Genomic DNA, 20,658 nt, shown 5'->3' on the forward strand with positions numbered 1-20,658 from the left:
TGGAGCAGGGCAGGCTGCGGCCCTGTGCCTGGCTCCAGCCCTTGCGGGCACCTCAGCTTCCTCACTGCAGGGCCGGGTGGGTGCCCTGGGCCCCGGCACGGAGTGTGGGTGCTCCCCGGGTGCTGTGAACGTCCTGGGAGGGCCTTGAGGCCTCCCAGCTCTTTAGGCTGAGGCACGGCAGGGGGAGGAGGTGTCACAGCTGCTGCCAGCCGAAACCAGGGCTGGCCCAGGGTATAAATAGCCCCTTTGTGGGACTGTGGCTGGCCCGGGCCTGGGCAGGGGCTGCCTGCTGTGCAGAGTGAGACTGGCTGCGGAGAGGCAGGTTTAACCTCCTGCTGAGGGCGAGGGGTCTGTCCTCGCTTCTTGGGGCCATACAGGATCCCTTATGGGCGATCCTGGGTCCAGCTTTCCTGAAGGAACAGTCCCAGTTGGACAGGAGCCGTGTCCCCTTCAGCAAGGGATGCAGGCTGGGCTCTAGGTATTGCTGTGCTCGTTTGAAGTCCCGCTTGCTGCAAGGACTCTTGGTGTAATCTTTGCCTGCAGTGTGTTTGCGAGATCGTTTCTCATATGCAGCAGAACAGCAGCAGGCTGGTCTGTAGAAAAGCTTTTGCAAATTGCTGCTGAGCCTGAACTGCCTCCTCTTGGGAAGGAATTGCTCAGCAAAGCCCCCCCAGGCCCCATCCTTGACCTGTAAGACCTGCACATGGGCTCCGTTAGCCCCACACTCCCTGGATGAAGCAACTGGGGTTTGACAACAGCCTTGTCAGGGAGCTTTGCAGATTAGCACCTGTGCTTTGTACTGCCAGGGATGAATTCACAGATGCTCCCAACAAACACAGCTGTAATCCACATTAGGTGCCAAAAACATCTTTATTAGCAAAGTGTACACTAAAACTCCAGAGAAAGAGATGCTCACAGTTTTACTACTCTCAAAGGGAGCTCGATACATTACTTGAGCAGGCGGCCTAGGACTGTCACAGCATCTAACCGAATGGCAGGGCGGCAGTGCTAAGTGGGCTTCTCCTACGGGGGCTGCTGCAGGAGTCTGCCAGGGAAAGGGCTGGGGAGAAGGAAGCATCTATCAAACCTTTATCAAAAGAGAGAAGCTGGGAGGAAGGGCTAGAGATGAGGTGTCTGGGGCTTTTCGGCTTTCTGGGGTTGTGCTTTTGAGTTTTGTGCTTTATGCCCAGGCCGGTGACCAGTTAGGTTTATCTGGGGAGCTGTGGGTTGCGTGTTGGGATTTGCAAGGTGTGATCAGCCTTGCTGGAGAAGTCAGTGCCCTAGGACTCGTGCTGAAGCATGCTGAAGTGGCAGGGGCTCTTGGCCATTATTTCTCAGTGGCAGTCAAGTAGGACAAGGATAGCTTCTGGCTTCTGTCCTCTGTCCTTGTCCCAGGCTTCCCACCTGCAGCTCCCCCCAGTACCACACTGTGGAGATCTCCTCCTCCTCCTCTGGTGACTACCCTTCTGTAATGCCCACAGGCTCCGCTGGGCTAAGCCCAGTACCAATGTAATGGTCCCTGCTCCAAAGAGCTGACAGCAAAGTGGCCTTGCAGCTAAGAGCCGTGGATTTGCTCTCCTCTGGTCGCTGTGGCTCACTTGGCTTGCGCTGTTCTTGAGAGGAAGCCTTGGCAAGGAAGAAGCAGTGGGTACCATTTGGCCTAGCCAGCTTGTTGGCGGCCGTAAGAAAGAACTGCTCTGGATTCACTATAATGTGCAAATGAAATCTACTCTATGGGACTGCTGGAAAACGTTGACCTTGGAAGTCAGCCACTCTACGCTTCCTTTCACGGTGGCAGAAGACAGCTACAAATTATACCCCTGAGCCAATGGCATTGTCCTCTGTCTTACCCTTGAAGTCAAAATCAACATCAACTGACCGAGCTCGCAGTTGAGGTTCCTCTTGACTTGCTTCGCAGCCCCCACATCTCTAACTTCCAGGAAGCACTGGGTCGGAGAGGTGTCTCTGAATGTCCTGGTGCTCGGAAGATGCCTCCAAGTGCTCAGGGAGGGAAGGGAAACGAGAGCCCCGGAAGAGTCCCTGGGTATTTGGTGCCCGTTGGTGCGGAGGCTCTGGGTTCGGGAGAGATGGGGAATGGTGCTCCTGCTCGGAGTAGACCGTCATGGTTTCGTCGGATGCCACAGCGAGGTGCATCCCACTTGACAAGGAGTCCCTGGATTTCAAGTGGAACTTTTCTACCTCTGTGTAGCTCGGGCTCTGGTGGGAAAGGAGGAACCAGGTGGGTTATGGCAAAAGGAAAACAAAGTAGCCACACTCTCTCCTTGCCCCATCAGGCCCCAAGCCCCAAAATGTTATTTTTTGCCTGAGGAAGCCTCAGAGCGGAGGAACCCACTCCCCTCCCTACTGATGGGGCAACCTGGTAGTGCTGGAGATGGCAGGCTGTGCTTCCAAATCAGCGATGCACTGGGCAGAAGCATCTCTAGGGAGATCTACTCCCATTTCAAGACTCCTGGGCTTTGCCTGGACCCACGAGTTCTTGGCTGTTCTTTGCCTACAGGGAGGCTGAAGGGAACCACTGGCCCTCCAGGACCTGTCTGCTCTGGGCAGAAGGAAACTCCGCTGGTGCTGAGCCAGGAGGAGCGGCCTTACCTGCTCTGGGGTCGTTGTCTCCTCGTCTTCCAGGGCTGCGCAGGGGGTGAGTGGCTCCAGGCTCCGCGGGAGGATGCCGTACATGGCCAGGTTGTGGGAGGACGGCGAGATGGGGCTGTATGCGGGCGGCACTTGGGACAGCTGGCGCTGCAGGAGCTGGAGGATTATATTAATGTCTGACGACATTCTGGACTCCATCCTGGGGACAGAGCAGCCCAGCGTTAGCGCAGTGCATCTCGCTGCATCCCACAAAAGCCAGACCCATGGCCGGGCAGGGGAGGCACTGGGGAGGAGGTGCTGATATAGCTGCCCAAGGGTGGTGATGCTTTGCCTGGTGCTGCTTGGTGAGGTTTTTAGCAGAGCTTCAAACCAGCGCTGCCACAGGGAGATCAGTCCTGCCGTCTCTCTCCTGCCACACTCAGTCATCCCCTGCCCAATTTTTTGTGGAGCCAAGCTGGGATCTGGAGTGGGGAACTGAAAAAAGCTAAAACTACCCCAAAGGGGGGAAAAAATTGCAATGGTTAGTTTTAATCTGGATCAATTCTCCAGGCCAGCTGCCTGTGCTGACAGACAGGAGCAAGGCAGGTTGGTGCCAAACATTTTTAACTGAGGAATAGAAGGAAACGGCAAAGTAGAATAAGTCCCTTCCTTCTGCCTTGTCCTTGACTGAAACGAGCAGCTCCGGCAGGAGCAGGCACAGACCCCTCACAGGCAACAGTCCTGGCAGCACTTACAGAGTGGGTAGGAGACTCAGCCACTGCTGCTGGGGATGGCACACTGGCGAGACACTGAAATATGTGTGTGGGCTCTGCGGTGAAGTGAGCTTAACATGGGCAGCAGCCATGGGCGGGAGAGCCAGCCGCTCTTGTGGGTGCTCCCTGGGGCCTTTAAACCTGCATCTCCGGTGTGGGCTCTTCCTTCTTGTTCAAAAATCACTTCTTTTTTCTTATTTAGAAGGCAACAATGTGCATGGGGCTCGTTTGCTTGAGCAAGAGGATGTTTGCAGCTCTTTGCAACAGGAAGAGGAGGCCTGCAAAGGGCTCAGGTCGTGAGCCCGTGGGTGGTTTCATGTCTGCGATTGCATCGAGTTTGGAGGCAGCAGCAAAGTGGCAGATCCCAGGGGTGGTGGGACAGCGGCAGCCCAGGTGCTGGGCTGCAGCCAGGGCCAGGACTTGCAGTTTGAGAAGCCGCTGCATTTGCAAAGCGCTCCCACCGCCTCCCCAAGGAATGCAGGGTCCCAGGAGGACAGGAGGTGGCATCTGCTGCACACAGAGCCTGCTGCAGCCACCCCTGGAGAGCAGGAGAAGGTGATGGCCCAGAGCCCCCCTGGGTGCTCTCCAACCCTGTGCCCTGGGGACCTGCCCACCTGCTGAGTTGGGCCTGCAGGAGCTCCAGCCTGGACTCGATCTGCCCCGGTCTGTAGTCACTGTGCAGGGGGATGTCCCGCGAGCTGTGTACCAAGGAGATGTGTTGCAAAGGCTCCGGGCGGTGGTTCGGCCTTCGGTCCTCCCAGAAGGTGAACATATTGGGGATATCCAGGGGGGTGGCTGGAAGGAGAGGAGACATCTCAGCACTTCTGTCTTGCATCCCCCAGCCCCACTCACATGGAAGTGCTCCAGAGTCCATCACCCAACGTGTTCATGGAGAGCCATCGCCCTGATGTACATGATGCTCAGGGAGAGTCCATCACCCTAGCACCTGAGGTGCTTATGGGGATCCATCCCCCTGGCACCCAAGGTGCTCATGGACAGTCCATCACACTGGCAGCCAACACGCCTATGGAAGGTACATAGCATTTGGCCCCTTGGGGCAGCCCAAAAGGGGTCCCTGCTTGCTGGGAGAAACTGCAGGGCATGGGAGGGACAGAGCATATACCACTGGGGACAAAAGGCAGTAAAGACCCTTGGCCACAAGCACGGCTCTTCTCAAATCTGTGTGAGTTGCTTGACTCTGCCTCAAGACAAGGCCACCATGCCCGAGCATCTCTCACCACCCTTCTGCCAGCTTTGGCTGCAGCTGTGGGTACCTGCGTAGGACTGGCTGCTCTCCGCCGCCTGCTTGCCAACCTCTGTGCCGCCGGCGCTGGTCGTGACAAGGCTGAGCGTGGGCAGAGCAAAGTCATCCCTTTTGGATGTGGGGAAGGGCTCAGCTTTTTTAGGGCTGTCAGTCTTGGCCTCGTCATCACTGGTCTGGGAGCAGGGAGTGGTGCTGCTGCCCAGGTCGTCCCACTGGTCCTTACTCAGCGGGTCCTGCGGGTTGGTGAGCTCTGAGTAGGTGTGATACTGCTCTGCATCAGAGATGCCCGTGTCTGGGTCTGTGGGGCAGCACAACAGATTAATTTGGGGAGTACCACACATGGCAAAATCAGCCCCCATCCCCTCTAGGGTGCCTGTAGGGCTGGGGCATCCTAAGGAGAGGGAGGGAAGGCAGTGTGGGTGCCCCCAGGGTGGGGACATACTGGTCTGCAGGGATGGAAGCACTGACAGCCACCTCTGCTTTGGGGTGCCTGCTAGGACAGTAATTAAATGAAGATCCTGCTTCCCAGCCCTGCAAACCAGGCTCTGCCGACGCTGTAGGACTCACCAGGCTTGTTGGGCTGGCAAAGGGAATGCTTGCGTCGGCGCGCCCGCCGGTAGGTGCAGTCATACTCCTCGCTGAGAGGTGAGCGGGGAATGCTGTCTGCCTGAGGGATGAGAGGGGCTGGTCACCAGGGCAAGGGTGCCATGTCCCATCCATGGGCACCAAGGCCCATCCACAGATGCCATGACCCATGCATAGGTGCCATGTCCCATCCATGGGTGCCGTGGCCCTGGGTGCCATGGGGGCTAATGGCCTATGTAGCATCCTCCTAGGGCTGGTCTCCCACTCTGGCTCTCCATCACTGCCCTGTCCCACCCGGTAACTCCTGGACTGGTTGCAGAGCTCAAGGGATCCTAGAAGCTGGCCTGGGTGCTCTGAGACTGAGTTGAGGGTCTCAGGGCCATGGGGAGGGAAAGAGCACCCTGAGGTGGGGCAGGACATCCTGGAGTGGGACAGGACACAGAGGGAATTTGACTTTCTTTTCTATCTTAGCAGGCACGTGACTCTGAAAAAAATACCAGGAAAGGACAAAGTCTAGTCATAAAGTTTAAGAGTCAAACAGCAATGACAAAAATGCTCCAAGCCTTTCACAGATTGCAAACCTGATTATTTAAAAAAGAATTCTCAGAGGAAGCTGGTACCTGGCTCAATGAAGCTTGAGAATATTTCTTGCTTCAGCAGCCTCAAAACATGTGTGTGACCCGCTTGCCCAGGCTGGAGCAGTCCTGGAGATGATTTACAGGTGCTACAGAGCAGGGTACTACCTACATGGCTTGTGGGGCCAACTTTTCCAAAGAGCTCAGGAATGTGCAGTATGCACGTTTCTGCTGGGCTATGAGGGAAACTGTAACCACATGGAGAGTGCCTTGGGAAACATGACTGTTGGCCAATCCAGCACCAAACTGAGTGAGGGGCACAGGTTGACATCCTCACTTCAGCCCTCCCACTTCCCAAATTTAAGGCATTGACCACACCCCTCCCTGAGACATCCCTGGCACTCACATCTCGCAGGTTGAAGGTGATCTCTAAGTTGCTCCAGAAGTTGTCAGAGAAGGCTGGGTACATGTCCAAGACCTCCAGCAGGTCCTCCCGCTGGATCTTGTGCAAGTCGCAGTAGGTCAGGGCCCTCACGTCAGCATTGGACTTTCCTGGGCGGGCGTAGAGGCTGATGGGCTCCCCAAAGATGTCATTCTTCCCTGTGCCAACAGACAGCTCATTAGGGGGAGGTGAGCACCCACCCCAGTTCCAGATGTACTGACCAGCAGACCTCACTTTGGACAAGGGGATGCCCAGCAACCCCGACCCTGATTGTGGACGCTGGGGATTACACCATGAAAGCCATCACTGACGGGGAGACTGAGCCAGGGAAGTGGGTCATCAGTGATGGCTGGGGACTGCTGAGCCATGCCCTGCTCTCCTCACTCCTTTGTGGCCTCTCCCTGACATCTGTCGGGATCTTCTAGTCCCTGTCCCTGGTGTGGTGACCAGCCAGATGTTGAGGAACAGCCTTCCCTTCTCTAGGATGTGGAAAAGTCCTTCGCCCCTCACCTGCCACCCTCTGTCCACTGCTCATCACCCATCACCCTTCACCCATCACCCTTCGCCCATTGCCCCTCGCCCTCCCAGAAGGAAGGACTTTTCCACCTAAGATGGCCACCACAATGTCTTCCCGGAGGATCTCGATGGAGCCCCGAGAGATGAAGTAGAGTGTGGTGAGGACATCTCCGTAGTGCACCAGGGTGTCTCCGGGCGGCGCATGAGTCGTCTTGAACTTCATGGCCAGGGCGCGCAGGCAGCCTTTGCTGGCTCCTCGGAAAGCCTTGCAGTTCTGGAGCAGTGTGCGGTTCAGGTGGAGGCAGATGTCTGCCTGCAGGCAGTCGGGGAAGCCCTTCAGCACCTGTGGAGAGCAAGGGAGAGATGCCATCACACCACAGTCTTTGGGAAGGACCGCCATGGCAGCCCAGGCAGGCTGGGCGACATGCAGCGTAACATGGCGGGGCCAAATGGGGAGCCCCCAAGCCCGGAAAGCCAAAGCTGGGGACATCTTCTGATCTTCCCTTGGCGGATGCCTGCCTGCCTGTCCCTGGCTTGTACTGCTGTGGCCGGGGATGAGAGCACTCCTGAGCAATAAATAATAATAACAAGATCAATCTATTTACACCCACTGGTGGCATATCCCCCTTTTCATCTTTCCGCCCACTAATCTTGGCTAAATGAGAGCACAAACTGGTAACGAGGTGCTGTCCTAATTAAACAGCACCTGCCTGAATGCTAAGAAGCAGCACAGGCCAGTTGTGTGCAGCAACAGCTAAATATACCTGTGGCAAATACCTTGCATTGAACAAAAACTAAATCTGAAGGTGAAACCAAGGTAAAACTCACAATATAGAGAAAGCTGCTGCCACCGATGGCTCATGGTGCCAGGGTAAAATCCACCTGGGTTTGGACTTTTTTTGGAGAGCAGCGTACGGCCATGGGGTCCCCCTTGCTCTCTTCTCACATGCTACTGGTGGCCACGTCTGGGACAACCAGGCTGGGGCTGGTGAGCGTGGCTCATTCCCGGCTCCGTCATGAGCTCACAGGCTGGCGGCAGTGCCTTAGTTTCCCTACTGGGAAATCAGTGGCGGACGAATTGATCGGGCTGTGGGATGATTGATTAGATCGTATTGCGTCTCAGCAGCATCCAGCAGGAATCGGTGTGAGCGGTGGCATATGCAAGCCGCAAGTGCAGCTTGTCGCAGGGGATTTGTGACCTGGGTTCGCACTAAGCCAGGAGAACTTGTGCTTGGTAGGGTGCCACGGCTCTGCTTCTAGTTATTGCCATCAATGTCCAGCACAGGGCGTCTCCTCCATGGGAGAGGTTTAACCCAAAGCTCTACCAAATGCTGCCCAGTTGTTTAACAAGGCAGCAGCAGCTGAAGACAGAGCAGTTGAATTCATGCAAATCCATGTCCCAACAGTGCCCAGGGACAGAGAAGGATAAAGTCTTAGGAAAAAAGGGAGCATGAGCTGGGAACAAGCAGGCTAACGGCCTGCCCAGGGCCGAGAGACAGGGAGTACCAGGTCCCATGTGTCTCCTTGCCTTGTCCTTTCTCATTCCTCTCTCTGCCTTGCAGCTGGCCGAGCCAGCATGTTTGTGCACTGGACCCCATGGTCATGAGCCGAGTCCTGCCATCCCGGCCCCAGCCTGGGACTCCCCGGCTGAGCCCCCTCCTCACCCCCACGGTGCCTCGGTGCCGTTGACACAAGCCTCCCTGCCGGGCTCGGAGACACGGCGCCTCTCCAGCGCGGCTCCGCCATTGATCCCCCCTTTGCTAACAAACAGCCATCTCTCTGGGCTCTAATTAAAATGGATCGAGGTTTATTTAAATGTCCTCCTTTCCCTGCCGCCGAGAGCAGGATGCACTTTGCTTAGCAACCGGCGGTGTGGAGAGGAGCTGGATCGATACCGGCTCCGTGGCTCTGTGACACCAACAGACACCGGCCTGAAAATGCTCGGCGCCGATGGGGGCTCTGAGCTCCTCACCAGCATGCCAGCATCAAATCCGTTCTCCAGCCAAGAAATGCTGTCATGGCCCCCGAAAACCTCTGGGTAGATGTGGAGGGATGGACAGACAGAGGGGGAGAAGGAGAAAGGGGGATGCAGAAGACGGACAAGCAGATAGGCTCTGTCTTTAGCCTCTCAAGTCTTCTCCTGCCTCCTCTCCACCCTGGTCGAAAGGATGGAGATGTTTAGGTGGACACAGAGCTGGACTCTGGGTCATTCAGGACAAGGTGCCGTGAGGACATGCAGCCTCCCCGCCCCGTACTCACCGCATTCATGTCGATGCCGTTGGTGTAGGACCAGGCGTGCTGGAAATACTCCTCCAGGCGCTGGCGCAGGGGGTTGGGGATCTGGTGGAAGCGGATGAACTCCTTAACCCGCAGCATCTGCGTGTGGTAGCGCGCCGTGCCCGAGTACAGGCGCTGGATGATGGCGGAGACGTTGCCGAAGATGCTGGCGTACATCAGAGCTGCAACAAGAAGTCAGGACTCATCAGGACATGGGGAGAGGAGTGTCCAGCTACCTCAGACCTGGAACCAGCAGGTTTTCAAAGCCCATATCTGCCATGAACCTGAAACCAGAGGGTTTCTGAAATCCGTATTTCTATCTATCTCCCCATCTGTTTGTCTGTGCAGAAGAGGCACAGGCAGAGGGAGGTGCTCCCATGGTACCATGTACCCCACATGGTACAGCCTGGCGGGTCTCTCTCTGTTTCTCCCCAGACCAGCACCTCCAGCCTCCAAGGCAGGGATGGGGACAGCGGGACACGGGCAGGCACTCACAGCCAATAAGCATGACACAGATGGAGAAGATCTTCTCAGAGTTGGTGTTGGGTGAGACGTTGCCAAACCCCACACTGGTGAGACTGCTGAAGGTGAAGTAGAGGGCAGTGACGTATTTATCCTTGATGGATGGGCCAGAGGAGAGGTCGCTGTCATTGTAGCGCTTGCCGATCTGGTCACCCAGGTTGTCCAGCCAGCCGATCTTGTGCTCCATGTAGGGCCGCTCCACGTTGCCGATGGCATACCAGATGCAGGCCAGCCAGTGGGCGATGAGGGCGAAGGTGCACATGAGCAGGAAGAGCACGGCTGCTCCGTACTCGGAGTAGCGGTCCAGCTTGCGGGCCACGCGGACCAGGCGCAGCAATCGGGCGGTCTTCAGGAGGCCAATGAGGGTGGTGGTCTGAAGGGGAGAGGTGAGAAACCTCAGGGACAAGCAGGAGATAAATCTGGCCAAAGGCATGTCTCCAGCCTAGCCGTGCTCCCTTTGAAGCATAAAAATGCACTTCCTGATCATGAATCACCTTGTCCTGGAGGTGACATCTGAAATAGGTTAGATGAATCATGCCACAGAAAGGGCAGTTTCCCTCTGCTGACCATAAAGGGAACAAGCGCTGGGATTAGAGGTGAGCAAGTGAGAGGAGCCAAGGCCAACCCCATGTTTCCTGATGGGTCCTCACCTTGCCAACCATTGCTTCCAAAACAGCTGCCTTTCATCCCATCCCACAGGCTCTCAGCTGAGGTGGGGCCTCCAGGTAGTGCAGTAACCACACAGGCCATCCCATTGCCAACATTTTGAGTCTGGCTGTCAATGGGACCCCAAATTCGGCCTCACTGGCCTGTGGGGTCACTCCCTAAACTGAGCTCCCAGCCTGCTCTGCTGGGTCAGTCCCAGCAAGGGGAGTGGGTCCAGTTAGACACTATCTTAGCACTTACAGTAGGGTCTCTGTGGCTGTCTGACCCTACTAAATAAAAAGCCAGGTCCCAGCTACTTAATAAAAACCTTTAATGACATCCTTGCCTATCCCTCTGACTAACCACCCCTCTCCTTGGAGATCTAGCCATCCACTGCTTATATCAAGTCATCCATATCCCTCTCTTTCTCTCCCATACATCTGTCCCCATCCATCCATGAGTCCCCTCCTGTCCTGATGGACCTCCAGGCCCTGCCTGTACCTCATCAGAGCCGGAGCGGAAGATAAGCAGGTCAAAGGGGATGGCGGCGACCATGTCGATGAGGAACCATCCCTTGAAGTAGTGGATGGCGATCTTGCCAGGGTGGCTCACCACCTCGTCGTTGATGTTGACGTAGGTGGTACGGAAATTGATGACAATGTCCACGATGAACATGATGTCCACAATGAGGTCAATGATGTTGAGTGGGTCACAGGAGTAGCTGCAGTCCCAGTGCTTCTCCTCCACCTGCTCCTCGTTGAGCAGGAAGGCAGCCGAGTAGGGGGTGAAGACAGCTGTGTAGATGACCAGCAGAAGGATGAGCCAGTCCCACACGGCCTTGAAGGGACTGTAATGCAGGATGGTCCATCGGTGGATGCGTGGTGCCTGCAGCTTGTACTCGGGAAGGACATCAGCGCCCAGGGACAGCACCTGCCAGGAGATGGGTGTGAGAAGGACGGAAGACCAGGAGAGAGTTTGGATAGGGCCAGGAGCCAGGCAAGGGGCTCCCATGTGCTGGTACAGCAGTGAGGAGCATGCGATGAGTTTCCTACACCCTTTTCACCTTTGTCACCTTCATGCGTGTTTGTCCAGGAGGCCACAAGGTGAGTTGCTCACTATGGCTGACACCAAGGTCTGCCCGGCTCCTCGTCCATCTCTAATGGCCAGAGCACCCTTGGGGCAAGTGTCTACCCGCTTTATGGCTTTCAGACCCTACCATGCTGGCAGGGAGGAAGGTGCCTCCTGCCATGCCTCCTTGTGCCCTCAGCTCTGTGCTACCAGCCCAGGAGCTGGATGTCTCTGGCACAGGGCTCTGGGGACACAAAGCCTGGAGATGCAGTCCCATGGCTGTGGCATGGCCTGACCCTGAAGGTGATGGCATGTTAAGCATCCCACAAGCCTTGCACGGTGCCTTTCTTGGCCCCAGCAGGGACCTGCCCCTTGATGTCCTCCTGGCACAGCTGTCCTGCAAGCAGAGGGGACAGCTGGTGCCACCCACAGCAAAGCCTGGCCTTGGGCAATGCCCATCTCAGCCATCTGAGCATCCCCAGGGAGGGGGTGACCTGCGGCCACCAACATGCAAACACCATCTTATGTGCGCAGGCACCCTCCCATGTTATCATGTGTCCTTAGGTCTGTCTGCCCTCATGGGGACACGCTCCCATGGCACCAGTGAGTCCCCACGTCACAGCTCCCCCCCCAGGACCAACGCCAGCTCCTGATGGGCTCTGAAGACACCCTGGGGACACAATGCAAGGTGCTGGGGGCTGGGAGGGCTGGGGCTGTCCTGCTTTGGATGCTGAGAGACAGTGGCATGAAGGGGCTTATTTGGAGCTGGGGGCAGCCAGAGCCTCCCTGCCTGCCCCTGCCGCTCCGTTGTCCCCTGGGTGTCCCCGTGGTGCCGGCCATCAGTGTCACCTGCGGAGAAGGGCGAGGGGCACGTCAATGCCCTCTTGCTGCACCGAGCCCCCAGCTAAAAGGGTGTTTTTTGCTGGGCTGCAAAGGAGAGGAGAGAGGAGGCTCCACATGCCCCGAGGCCATGGTGGTGGGCACAACCACGATTCCGGCAACAGATCTGGAAGAAGGGCCTGATCCTTCCTGCACTGACGCCCGTCTTGTTCAAGGGTTGAAGGGCTTCCCAAGGGCTCCTGGTGCTGCAACCCAGAGCGGATCCAGCCCCGCAGCCCCATCCCACCATGAGCAGCCGCTCCCATGTTCCACAGCCCCGGGACATTGGTGGGTCCCACACCCTGGGGGTGTCCCCGGCTCCTACCTGCCTGCAGCTTGCCCGGCGCCCCAGGTGGCAGCTGACCCTTGAAGTCCGGGTGTCCACCATGGGGGTCCCCAACCCCATGCGCCCGGGCAGCGACCGGCACGGCGGGTGCAGCACGGGGGCCGCAGCATCGCCCACGCAGGCATGCATGCACTCGGCCGGGCGGGTGGGAGACATGCGGCTGCGAAGGGCATTCAGGAGCCCGGCGTGGATTAATCAAACCCAATCGATGCTGGGGCCCCCGTGGGGACGAGAGCACCAATGGGGCAGCAGGATCTGCCGACGTCGCTGGCGGATGGAGAGGGGAGGGATTGGAAAAAGTGACCCAAACGCAATCGTTGCGGAGGGGAATGAGGCACCGGCTGGGCTTGGGGACCAGCTCCCACAGGGATGGCGGGGAAGGGGACAAGGCAACGCCAGTAAAACACTTGGTCCCAAAGCTAAGACATGCCCAGCACACCCGAGACGGGCTCTTACGCCTTGTGTCTGGGAAAACCAGAAACACTCCCACCCTCAGCAGCTGAATCCCCCCGTGCTGCCTGGCCAGAGGCAGCTCTGTGGGGCCAGTCCTGAATTCAGGCCCCCTAATGCTGCTCCCCATGCTGGGATGCCTGCCCTGCTCCTTGTCCCTGCTCCTGGCACCCGGCTTTTGAGGTAGAAGCGAGAGCAGGTCAAACCCCATTGTTTTCCAGGCAGGAATTAATAAAAATCACAACCCCAAAGATTTGAGGCAGAAAAGGGAAAAGAAACAACACCCAAAAGAGCATCCAAACCAACGCCGAGCCAGGGAGCAGCTGTAGCCTTGTCCCTATCTGCCCCTCGGGGATGGGGAGGGCTGTGGATGGCACCCTTGGGTGGCCTGGGTGGCCCTGGGAGTCTCTGTGGGTGGCAGTGCTGGGTGCTCCCCGTGGCAATCCTACTGGGTGCCCCTTCCCTCTTCCCCTTTCCCCTGCACTTACCGGCTTCAGCTGCAGCTGCAGGCTCATGGTGTGGGGTGCTGGGTGCTGGCAGCGGGGTGCTGGGTGCCAGGCGGTGAGCGAGGGAGCGAGGCAGCCGCGGGAAGGAGGAGGAGGAGGAGGGAGGGAGGAGGGAGCAGGGTGCATGCAGGCTGTGGGTGATGGACAGGGTAGGCTCCCACGGCCCTGGCTAACCCAGGGCCATTGCTCGTGCCCCATGGGGCCCATCGGCCCCTTGCTCCGTGCTGGGGATGGGGAGGGGAACACCGAGCTGGGGAGGGGGGCCACGCCAGAGTCACCAGGAGACCCTCAAGCACAAGGGGCTGGGCAGGATCAGGCCCACGGTGCTGGCTGCAGGCAGGCACTAACTCAGTGTCCCTCCCAGCACTTACCCTGACACAACACAGCCACCCCATCCCTGTCTCCAGCAACCTCCTGCCCAGCTCCACCACCACCCACTGCCTGGGGGGCAGTTCGGGGGACTGGCAGAGGTGCCACCTGCAAGATAGGACCCCAGCCTGGTGGCACCGACCCTACGGTGTCCCCATGTGCCTCCAGCCGTGCCCCAGAGCTGGAGCCCTGGCAGGTTGAGCCCATCACATTCATTGCACTTGTGACCTTCCCTCCCTGCCTGCTTGCTGCAGGGCTGGACCACCCCGACCGGCCTGCGTCTGCCTCTCCCTACCTGCCAGCCGGTATTTTTAGACGCCGCTGTCTCTGCCTCACCTGTGAATTATTTAGTGGCTAGGAGAGGGGAGCTGTGGCTTGGCGGGAGGCACAGGGAACGTTGTGGTGAGGACAGGTGGGACGCCTGGGTCCCCCAAGGCCATAGGGAGATGTGGCGGGGAGGAGAGGTCCATCCCATCCCATCCCATCCCATCCCATCCCATCCCATCCCATCCCATCCCATCCCATCCCATCCTGTCTGGAGATCAAAGGCAAAGGGAAGACCGACCTTTGTGGGTGCCGCAGGGCTGCACCGTGGGGCCCTGCAGCCACCACCCATCAACTCTGATCCCGTCACCCCGCAACCAGCTAATGACCCTGCATCGAGCAGCCGGCACCACCATGCCAGCATCACCCCAGCACGCAGCAGCAGTCCCCGGTGTGTGGGTGTCCCTTGTGATGGGGACAGGGGCATGGAGGCTGTCCCGCTGGGGCGTTCAGGGACTGATCCTGGGTTGCTGCGATCACCCCCAGATCAGAGGGACTAAGCAGACTTCGGGGTGAAGGGGACAAGCCGGGGGAAAACAAGCCTAAAATTTGCCCTTGCCATGGGGCGCGGGGAGCCCGTCCGCCGTGCACGGAGGCCGTGAGGATAAAGGTTTGCCGGCACTGAGACAGGAGGAAAATCCCGCAGAGCACTGTGCTCTGATGGAGCAATCTGTCAAGCCCAGAGGCTTTTCTGGGGTCAGATGGCTGCATTTTCATTAAATTGTCCCTCGGCTGCTGCTGGCAATGGTGGGAGGTGCCCTTAGACATATTTTGTACATTGTGGCTCTCCTGTGCCTCAGTTTCCCCACTGGTAAGAGCTCCCTACTCGGGATTGCAGGATACAGCAGCACCTTTCACGCACACTGATGTCTCTGTGTCCCCCATGGTGACAGTACAGTGCCCTGCGTGTCCCTTTACTGCAACAAGTGTCCCCTGTAGTGACAAGGCAGTGCCACATGTGTTGGTGACAGTGCAGTGCCACCTGCTGTCTCCCAGGGGATCCTGTGGCCCTCCGCACGGCCACCCATGCTCCCGGTATGGGGTCCCCAGCCGAGCACCCCAGGGCCAGCAGTGCCCCGGAGGCTCCATGCCCAGTGTTGGGGGGCAAGAGATGATGGCCAGAGCCTCCCCCACAAACGAAGCCACACGCACACACAAACATGCACACGCGTGTGTCCCCTTCAAGGCCACCATCGCACCATGAGCAGCTCATGCTCGTGTTCCCCCGGCCACAAATTACCAGAAATACCGATTTAAGGGAAAAAAAAGAGCATTTCAACCATTCAGAGGAAGAGATAAAAATCAAACACAGGGATAGTGGCATTTCCGAGGACGGAAACTCCAGGTATCACTGCCCTCTCTGCTCCTCCCCTCCAAAAGCCACAGGAATAGTTGTGACTGTACCCTGGCAGCAGCACCACCACCCCACCGCCGCCTTGATGGCATGTCACTGCCCACATACCTGTGTGACCTTCTCAGTGACGTTCTGGGTGCGCTCCATCACTTTGTGGGGAGCAATTATCTCGATCTCCGTGGTGGAGCCCGAGCGGTGCTTTTCCAGGTTGAACTCCACAAAGTTGAGCGTGAACTGGGGGATCTGGCTGATGGTCCGGTACTTCATGAGGTCTGAGTCCGAGGTGGAGTTCGGGGGGTTGGGTTTGACGTGGGAAGCCTCTGAAAGAGGATGGAGAGGAGCGTTGAGAAGGGGAGTGTGAGCAGGAGCCAATCTGCAGAGCCCTGACCTCAGTGTAGGACATCCAGGAGCTGGGGACCACCGCAAGGTGCCACCAGAAGGTACCAAGGTCTGCCTGGCCATAAAGGCTTGGCTTCTTCAGGGTGGCTCAGACATGGGATGCCCAACCCGAGATGCCCGAGAGGGCACTGCTTTTGATACATCACCCATCGTTTCACCATTAAACCTCCTTCAGGGGGCTCAGACCAGCTGCCAAAATACAGAGGCACCCAATAACCTTTGCTACACCTGAAGACTGTGGTGAGTTGGGGACCAGCCCCAGTGAAACCCACCAGGGAGGGATGCCAAAACTGGCATGAAAACAGATGAAGGAGGAGGTGGGTCTCCTCCACCCTTGCATGCTTCAGCCTGACCAACATAGCTCCTGAGCTGCTGCCTTCGTTTTTGGCCACCAAACTGAGCCAGGAGCTGGATGATGCCCACACTTGGAGGTATCCTCCACCCCCAGGCTCCAGGTAGGGAGGTCAGAGCTTTCTTTTGAAGAAGAGCTGGAGTGGGGCTGGATCCCAGCAGTTTTCCCTGGGGTCCTGGCGACCTGCTTCTCTGGGTCACCGCAGTGCAGGACCAGGGAAGAAGCCCCAGAGGTGGTCAGTTCATGGTCAGGCTTGTGACAATGTGTAGTCATGGAAGGGAGCATGTACCCACACCCAGGGCTTCAGGAACATCCCCAAGCACTGTAATCAGTGTGTCCCAAGCTCTCTATCTCCCACAGGCAGGGCAGGGTTATATTTCCAGTTTTCTACCCCTTCCATTCCTTGCACTCTGACATTGACCCAAGAGGTGTCACGGGCAGGAGGTGTCTGAAGACATTGTGAAGGTGCCCAGTTAGCACCAGCCATCCTGCTGCCACCCTTCTCCTCCCTGCTTATTCCTCTTCCCTCCCTCTACGTTGTGTCCCCTTCTGAGGGTCCGTAACCTGTGACTCTTTGAGGATCATGGTCCCCCATCCTGTTTTCTCAAGCCAGACACCGCAGACTGATCTCTCTCCATCCCCAGTTACTGAGGCTTCTCGTGCTTGACCTCCATCTTATTTGTCATCATCTCTCTCACGAGAACAAGAGGTCTGGACGTGAACACCACGGTGGAGGTATGTTTCCGCCAGTTCTACAGAGTGGCCTGGCCGGTGTCTCGTCCACCTCGAACACATGGACACAACTCACATTGCACATGCCTGCAGACCCCTTCCCTCCCTCCCGGGGAGGTGGGATAGCATCGGGATGCCCCTCGTGTGGGGCAGCCACACGCAACCTCACGCGGTCTCACATCTCACGCACAACACCACGGATGGCCCTACCCAAAGAGCAGGACCTGCCTACGCAGGGAATCACATGGAGACCAGTGGGTTTTTGGGAGACAGCCCCAGCTTATCTCCACTTGGCAGAGGGAAAAGCAGTGCAGGGTAAGAGACCTCCCCCCCAAGACGTGCCGGGGCCATTGCCCGGGACCGTGGCTCCCGCAGTAGGACCGACAACTCCGGGGTTTTTCCCCTACCTGAGTTTGCCCTCCTTTCCCTGAATTTTCTCTGGAACTCAGACCTCGCAGCCTCAAAGTTGTCCAAGGAGGAGACCCTGCGGAGGCTGTGGAAGCTGCCCCCAGGGCGAGACCGAAAGAAACCCCACGCAGAGTACGACCCTCGTGGGCCCAGCACGGGAGGCTCTTGTTTCGGGGACGAGTGTTGTAGGGTGGGGTCGGCCTCCAGGCTCGGCCTCCGCTCCTTTTCCAGGAGGGATTCGGTCTCTGACTGCACACAGTTCTCCTTGGGCGATGTCTTCAAGTCCCTCAAAATCAGGGAGTCACCACCAGGCTTTAAGACAGCCGGGAGAAAGCGTTTTATTAGAAGGAGTCCTCGCGTGCTGGGGGGGAAGGAGGGGGAGCTGGGGGAGGTAAGAGGAGGAGCAGAGGGCTGGGAAGCGCTGCGGTTCCTGAGGTCACCTCCAACCGGGACCAGGACCTGCTTTGCGGTGGGGCGACCGAGTCCTCGGGGACTTGGCAGCTCCCACCTCCTACCAGCTCCTACCGGAGGCTGGGCGGCCGCGGGGCGGTTTGCGAGGCGATGCTGCGCAGCTGGGAAGCAGGCCAGAGCGAGAAGAGAACAGGAGACCCTAGGGACAGGCTTGTCTGCAGTACCTGCCTTGCCGTGCACTTTTCCGAGGTGTCCCTACGCCCCACCGCTGGACCTGCCCTTCCCTCACCCACTGCAAGAGCTCGGGCCACCACCGAGGGTTGGTGCCCGGGGTCCTGTGCTGGCGTCTATGGGAGGTGATGTGCTCTGCACCAGGAAGCACTGGAGGAGCTGGTGGGCTTGCAAATTGGGCCATGTGTGGTCCTCCCTCTCCTACAGCACCCCTTGGCCGTTGCTAAACCTTTTTCCCTGGAGACCTAAAGAGTTTCCAGCCTTTAACAACTTGTGCAATGGGGTGCACAAAGCAACCACCTTCTGGGGCAGATACCTATGGGTCTATGCCCATACCAGTCATACCCACGGGAGGGCCTGGGATTTTGCGTCCGTGCCCAAGGCACACTGTGGCACTTCTCACCATCCCTAAAGGACCTTATTGCGAATTTTAGGCTGGGGTGCCTGGAGGGGCTGGCTGCAGGCTGCCCCTGCATCTACTGTGCTGCCCTGACTTGGACCAGGCTCCACCAAAGTGGTGGGTCGTCAGGTTGTCCTCAATGCACATCTTCCACGCGTGTACACCTGAAACATTGCAGCGCACCACGCAGCTTCAACCTGGGGGTACCCAGAGCCTTTAGCAGCGCTGGTGTCTGTAGGAGCAACATACTCAGAGCATCTGATAACGCTACAGATGTCTTCAACTTGCCATAAGCACAACCTCTGAGAAGGCAGCCACCTTTCACCTCATCATATCTGTAATTTTGGGAAGCAGCTTTATCCAGGCTATCTGGATACAGCCAGCACAGCAAGAACCTGGCGCTTGGGGATGCGTTAGCAGAGCAAAAGCCTCCTGCCCACAGCCCTGTGCCTCAACCTGCAGCATTTCAGAAAGCAACACGTCTTTGCCCGGAGGTACCTTGAGCACTTTTGAGAGTCAAGAAGCCACCAAGAACAGCAATTTCTAAAGAGGTCCTACCAACATTTTTCCAATCTCATCGTGTCAGCAATGACAGCATCACCCTCCGTCACAGAAAGCACAGTCTTTGCTGAAGGACTAAGCCAGAGCTGCCTGCGCTGCCTGCCCCCTGCCAGGATAAGGTGGGGAAATGTGCCCTTTCGAGGTTTGTCTGCCAGTCCCTGCCAGTCCCTGCTCAGACCAGACCTGCTCCAGTCTCCTGCAGTCATCAACACGTCCCCTCCTTGGGGTGGGAACAACTCCCTGGAGCTCCACCATCCCGGACAACTTGCACTACGGAGCCAGACGTTCCTTCCAGCTTCGGCGGCGGTACCCGCCAGCTCGGCACATCTCCCGCTCCCCCCGCGAACCACGGCACGTGCTGCGCCGGGCTGACCCCGCGGAGAAGCACCGTCTAGCTCTATCCCATGCCACCAAAGCACCGCCGCTCACCGCCAGCCCTTGCAGGGGCTAGTGCTCAGCGCTGACCCAGCGCCGGAGCCCCTACTGCCGGATACGGCCCGAGCCACAGCAGCCGATGGGGAGCGGGATGGGGAGAGCAGAGGAAGAGCGCTGGGACCTGGCCTGAGGCATGGGCTTATATCAGACAAAGGCTACGGTTACCTTTCCATAGTCAATGGCTACTCCATCAAACTCACTGGTGGGCAGAGATTTCCGCTGGATTTTGAGTCGCCGCAGGGACGGGAGACTAAACTTCAACCTCCTACCTTGACCTTGTTAAAAAGAAAAACAAAACACAAGAGAGACAGATGTAACCTAGCTGCACGTGATGGCTGGAGCGAGATGGGTCGGGGCGGTGGCAGGGGAAGAGGCTACAGAGAATTTTGGGTGGCTCTGGGGGACATACATGCCACGTGGCCTTTCCTCCTCCAACACACTCGCTATTCCTGTGCCATCGCATCTCTGTGTGCTCAAGGCAGCCCTGACCTGGCAGAAAGCACTGCTGGGCGGGAGGGGAGTCCCCTACAACCGCGGATGCAAGACGGGAAAGGTGCAGAGCATCCCTAAGCTGGTTAAAGAGGTTAAAGCCACTTAAGGGATTTGGACCTGGAAGAAATTGAGCCTTTAAATCTCCTTGGTGGGACTTGGGGGGAAAAAAACATGCAAAAGAGACGGTAAGTTAGCAAAGCATTAAAGAAAGTTCTGGCAATTTTGTTCCTGGAGTGGTTGTGGATTTTAGCTGCGGGGTGCTGGACCAAAGTGGGGGGGTCCCTTGCTGCCATCACGGGGACCAGGAAACCACCTTGCAGAGCCTGGGGCCGAGGCGAGGGCAGCCAGGGCTGCAAGGAGCTGCAAAAGGGGTTCAGGAGAGGAAGGGGCCAGATGTGGAGAGGAACTGGCAGTGCCCACAGTGGGACCCAATGCCCCTGGTCATGACACCCAGTACAAAAAGTGGCTCGTCCTCTTCTAGTGCTGGTCCCCAGAGGAGACGGCGGCTGCCTACTACTACAGGGTTAGTGTGAGCAGCCAGACTTGTGCCGTGCTGCCTCGGGGCCCGGGTCAGCCCTGGGGTTCATCCGACTCCCAGCAGCACCAGTTGTACTCACTAACTGCCAGCCCAGCTCCCCACAAACGCCCCCGCCGATGGGGGGACCCACGCGGGCTCCCTCTGCTCGCCCCATCCCTGCCATCCAGAGCAGCTCTTCAGCTGGAAGAAGCAAAGCAGCTGACTTTCCCTGCACG

General features: G+C 57.9%; 1 protein-coding gene across 3 annotated transcripts in view; it reads right to left on the minus strand.

Annotated features, from left to right (window-relative positions):
* Positions 1–851: 851 nt before the first annotated feature.
* Positions 852–20,658, minus strand: part of KCNH6 (potassium voltage-gated channel subfamily H member 6) — a 33,460-nt gene continuing 13,653 nt past the window's right edge. For 2 of the 3 annotated variants that reach the window (XM_059830326.1, XM_059830325.1), the window contains 11 exons: positions 15,593–15,804; positions 10,690–11,118; positions 9,517–9,916; positions 9,004–9,203; positions 6,835–7,087; positions 6,193–6,386; positions 5,194–5,293; positions 4,637–4,924; positions 3,977–4,157; positions 2,611–2,809; positions 852–2,217 (listed from right to left, as the gene is read on the minus strand). In XM_059830326.1, the coding sequence (XP_059686309.1) occupies positions 1,930–2,217; positions 2,611–2,809; positions 3,977–4,157; positions 4,637–4,924; positions 5,194–5,293; positions 6,193–6,386; positions 6,835–7,087; positions 9,004–9,203; positions 9,517–9,916; positions 10,690–11,118; positions 15,593–15,804 (2,744 nt within the window). In that variant the 3' untranslated portion in view covers positions 852–1,929. Of the gene's footprint in view, positions 2,218–2,610; positions 2,810–3,976; positions 4,158–4,636; positions 4,925–5,193; positions 5,294–6,192; positions 6,387–6,834; positions 7,088–9,003; positions 9,204–9,516; positions 9,917–10,689; positions 11,119–15,592; positions 15,805–17,374; positions 17,688–19,578; positions 19,689–20,658 lie in introns of all 3 variants that reach the window. The other variant, XM_059830324.1, reaches the window with a different exon arrangement.

Source organism: Gavia stellata, chromosome 28, assembly GCF_030936135.1.
Source record: "Gavia stellata isolate bGavSte3 chromosome 28, bGavSte3.hap2, whole genome shotgun sequence".
In the NCBI taxonomy this organism is placed as follows: Eukaryota; Metazoa; Chordata; class Aves; order Gaviiformes; family Gaviidae; genus Gavia; species Gavia stellata.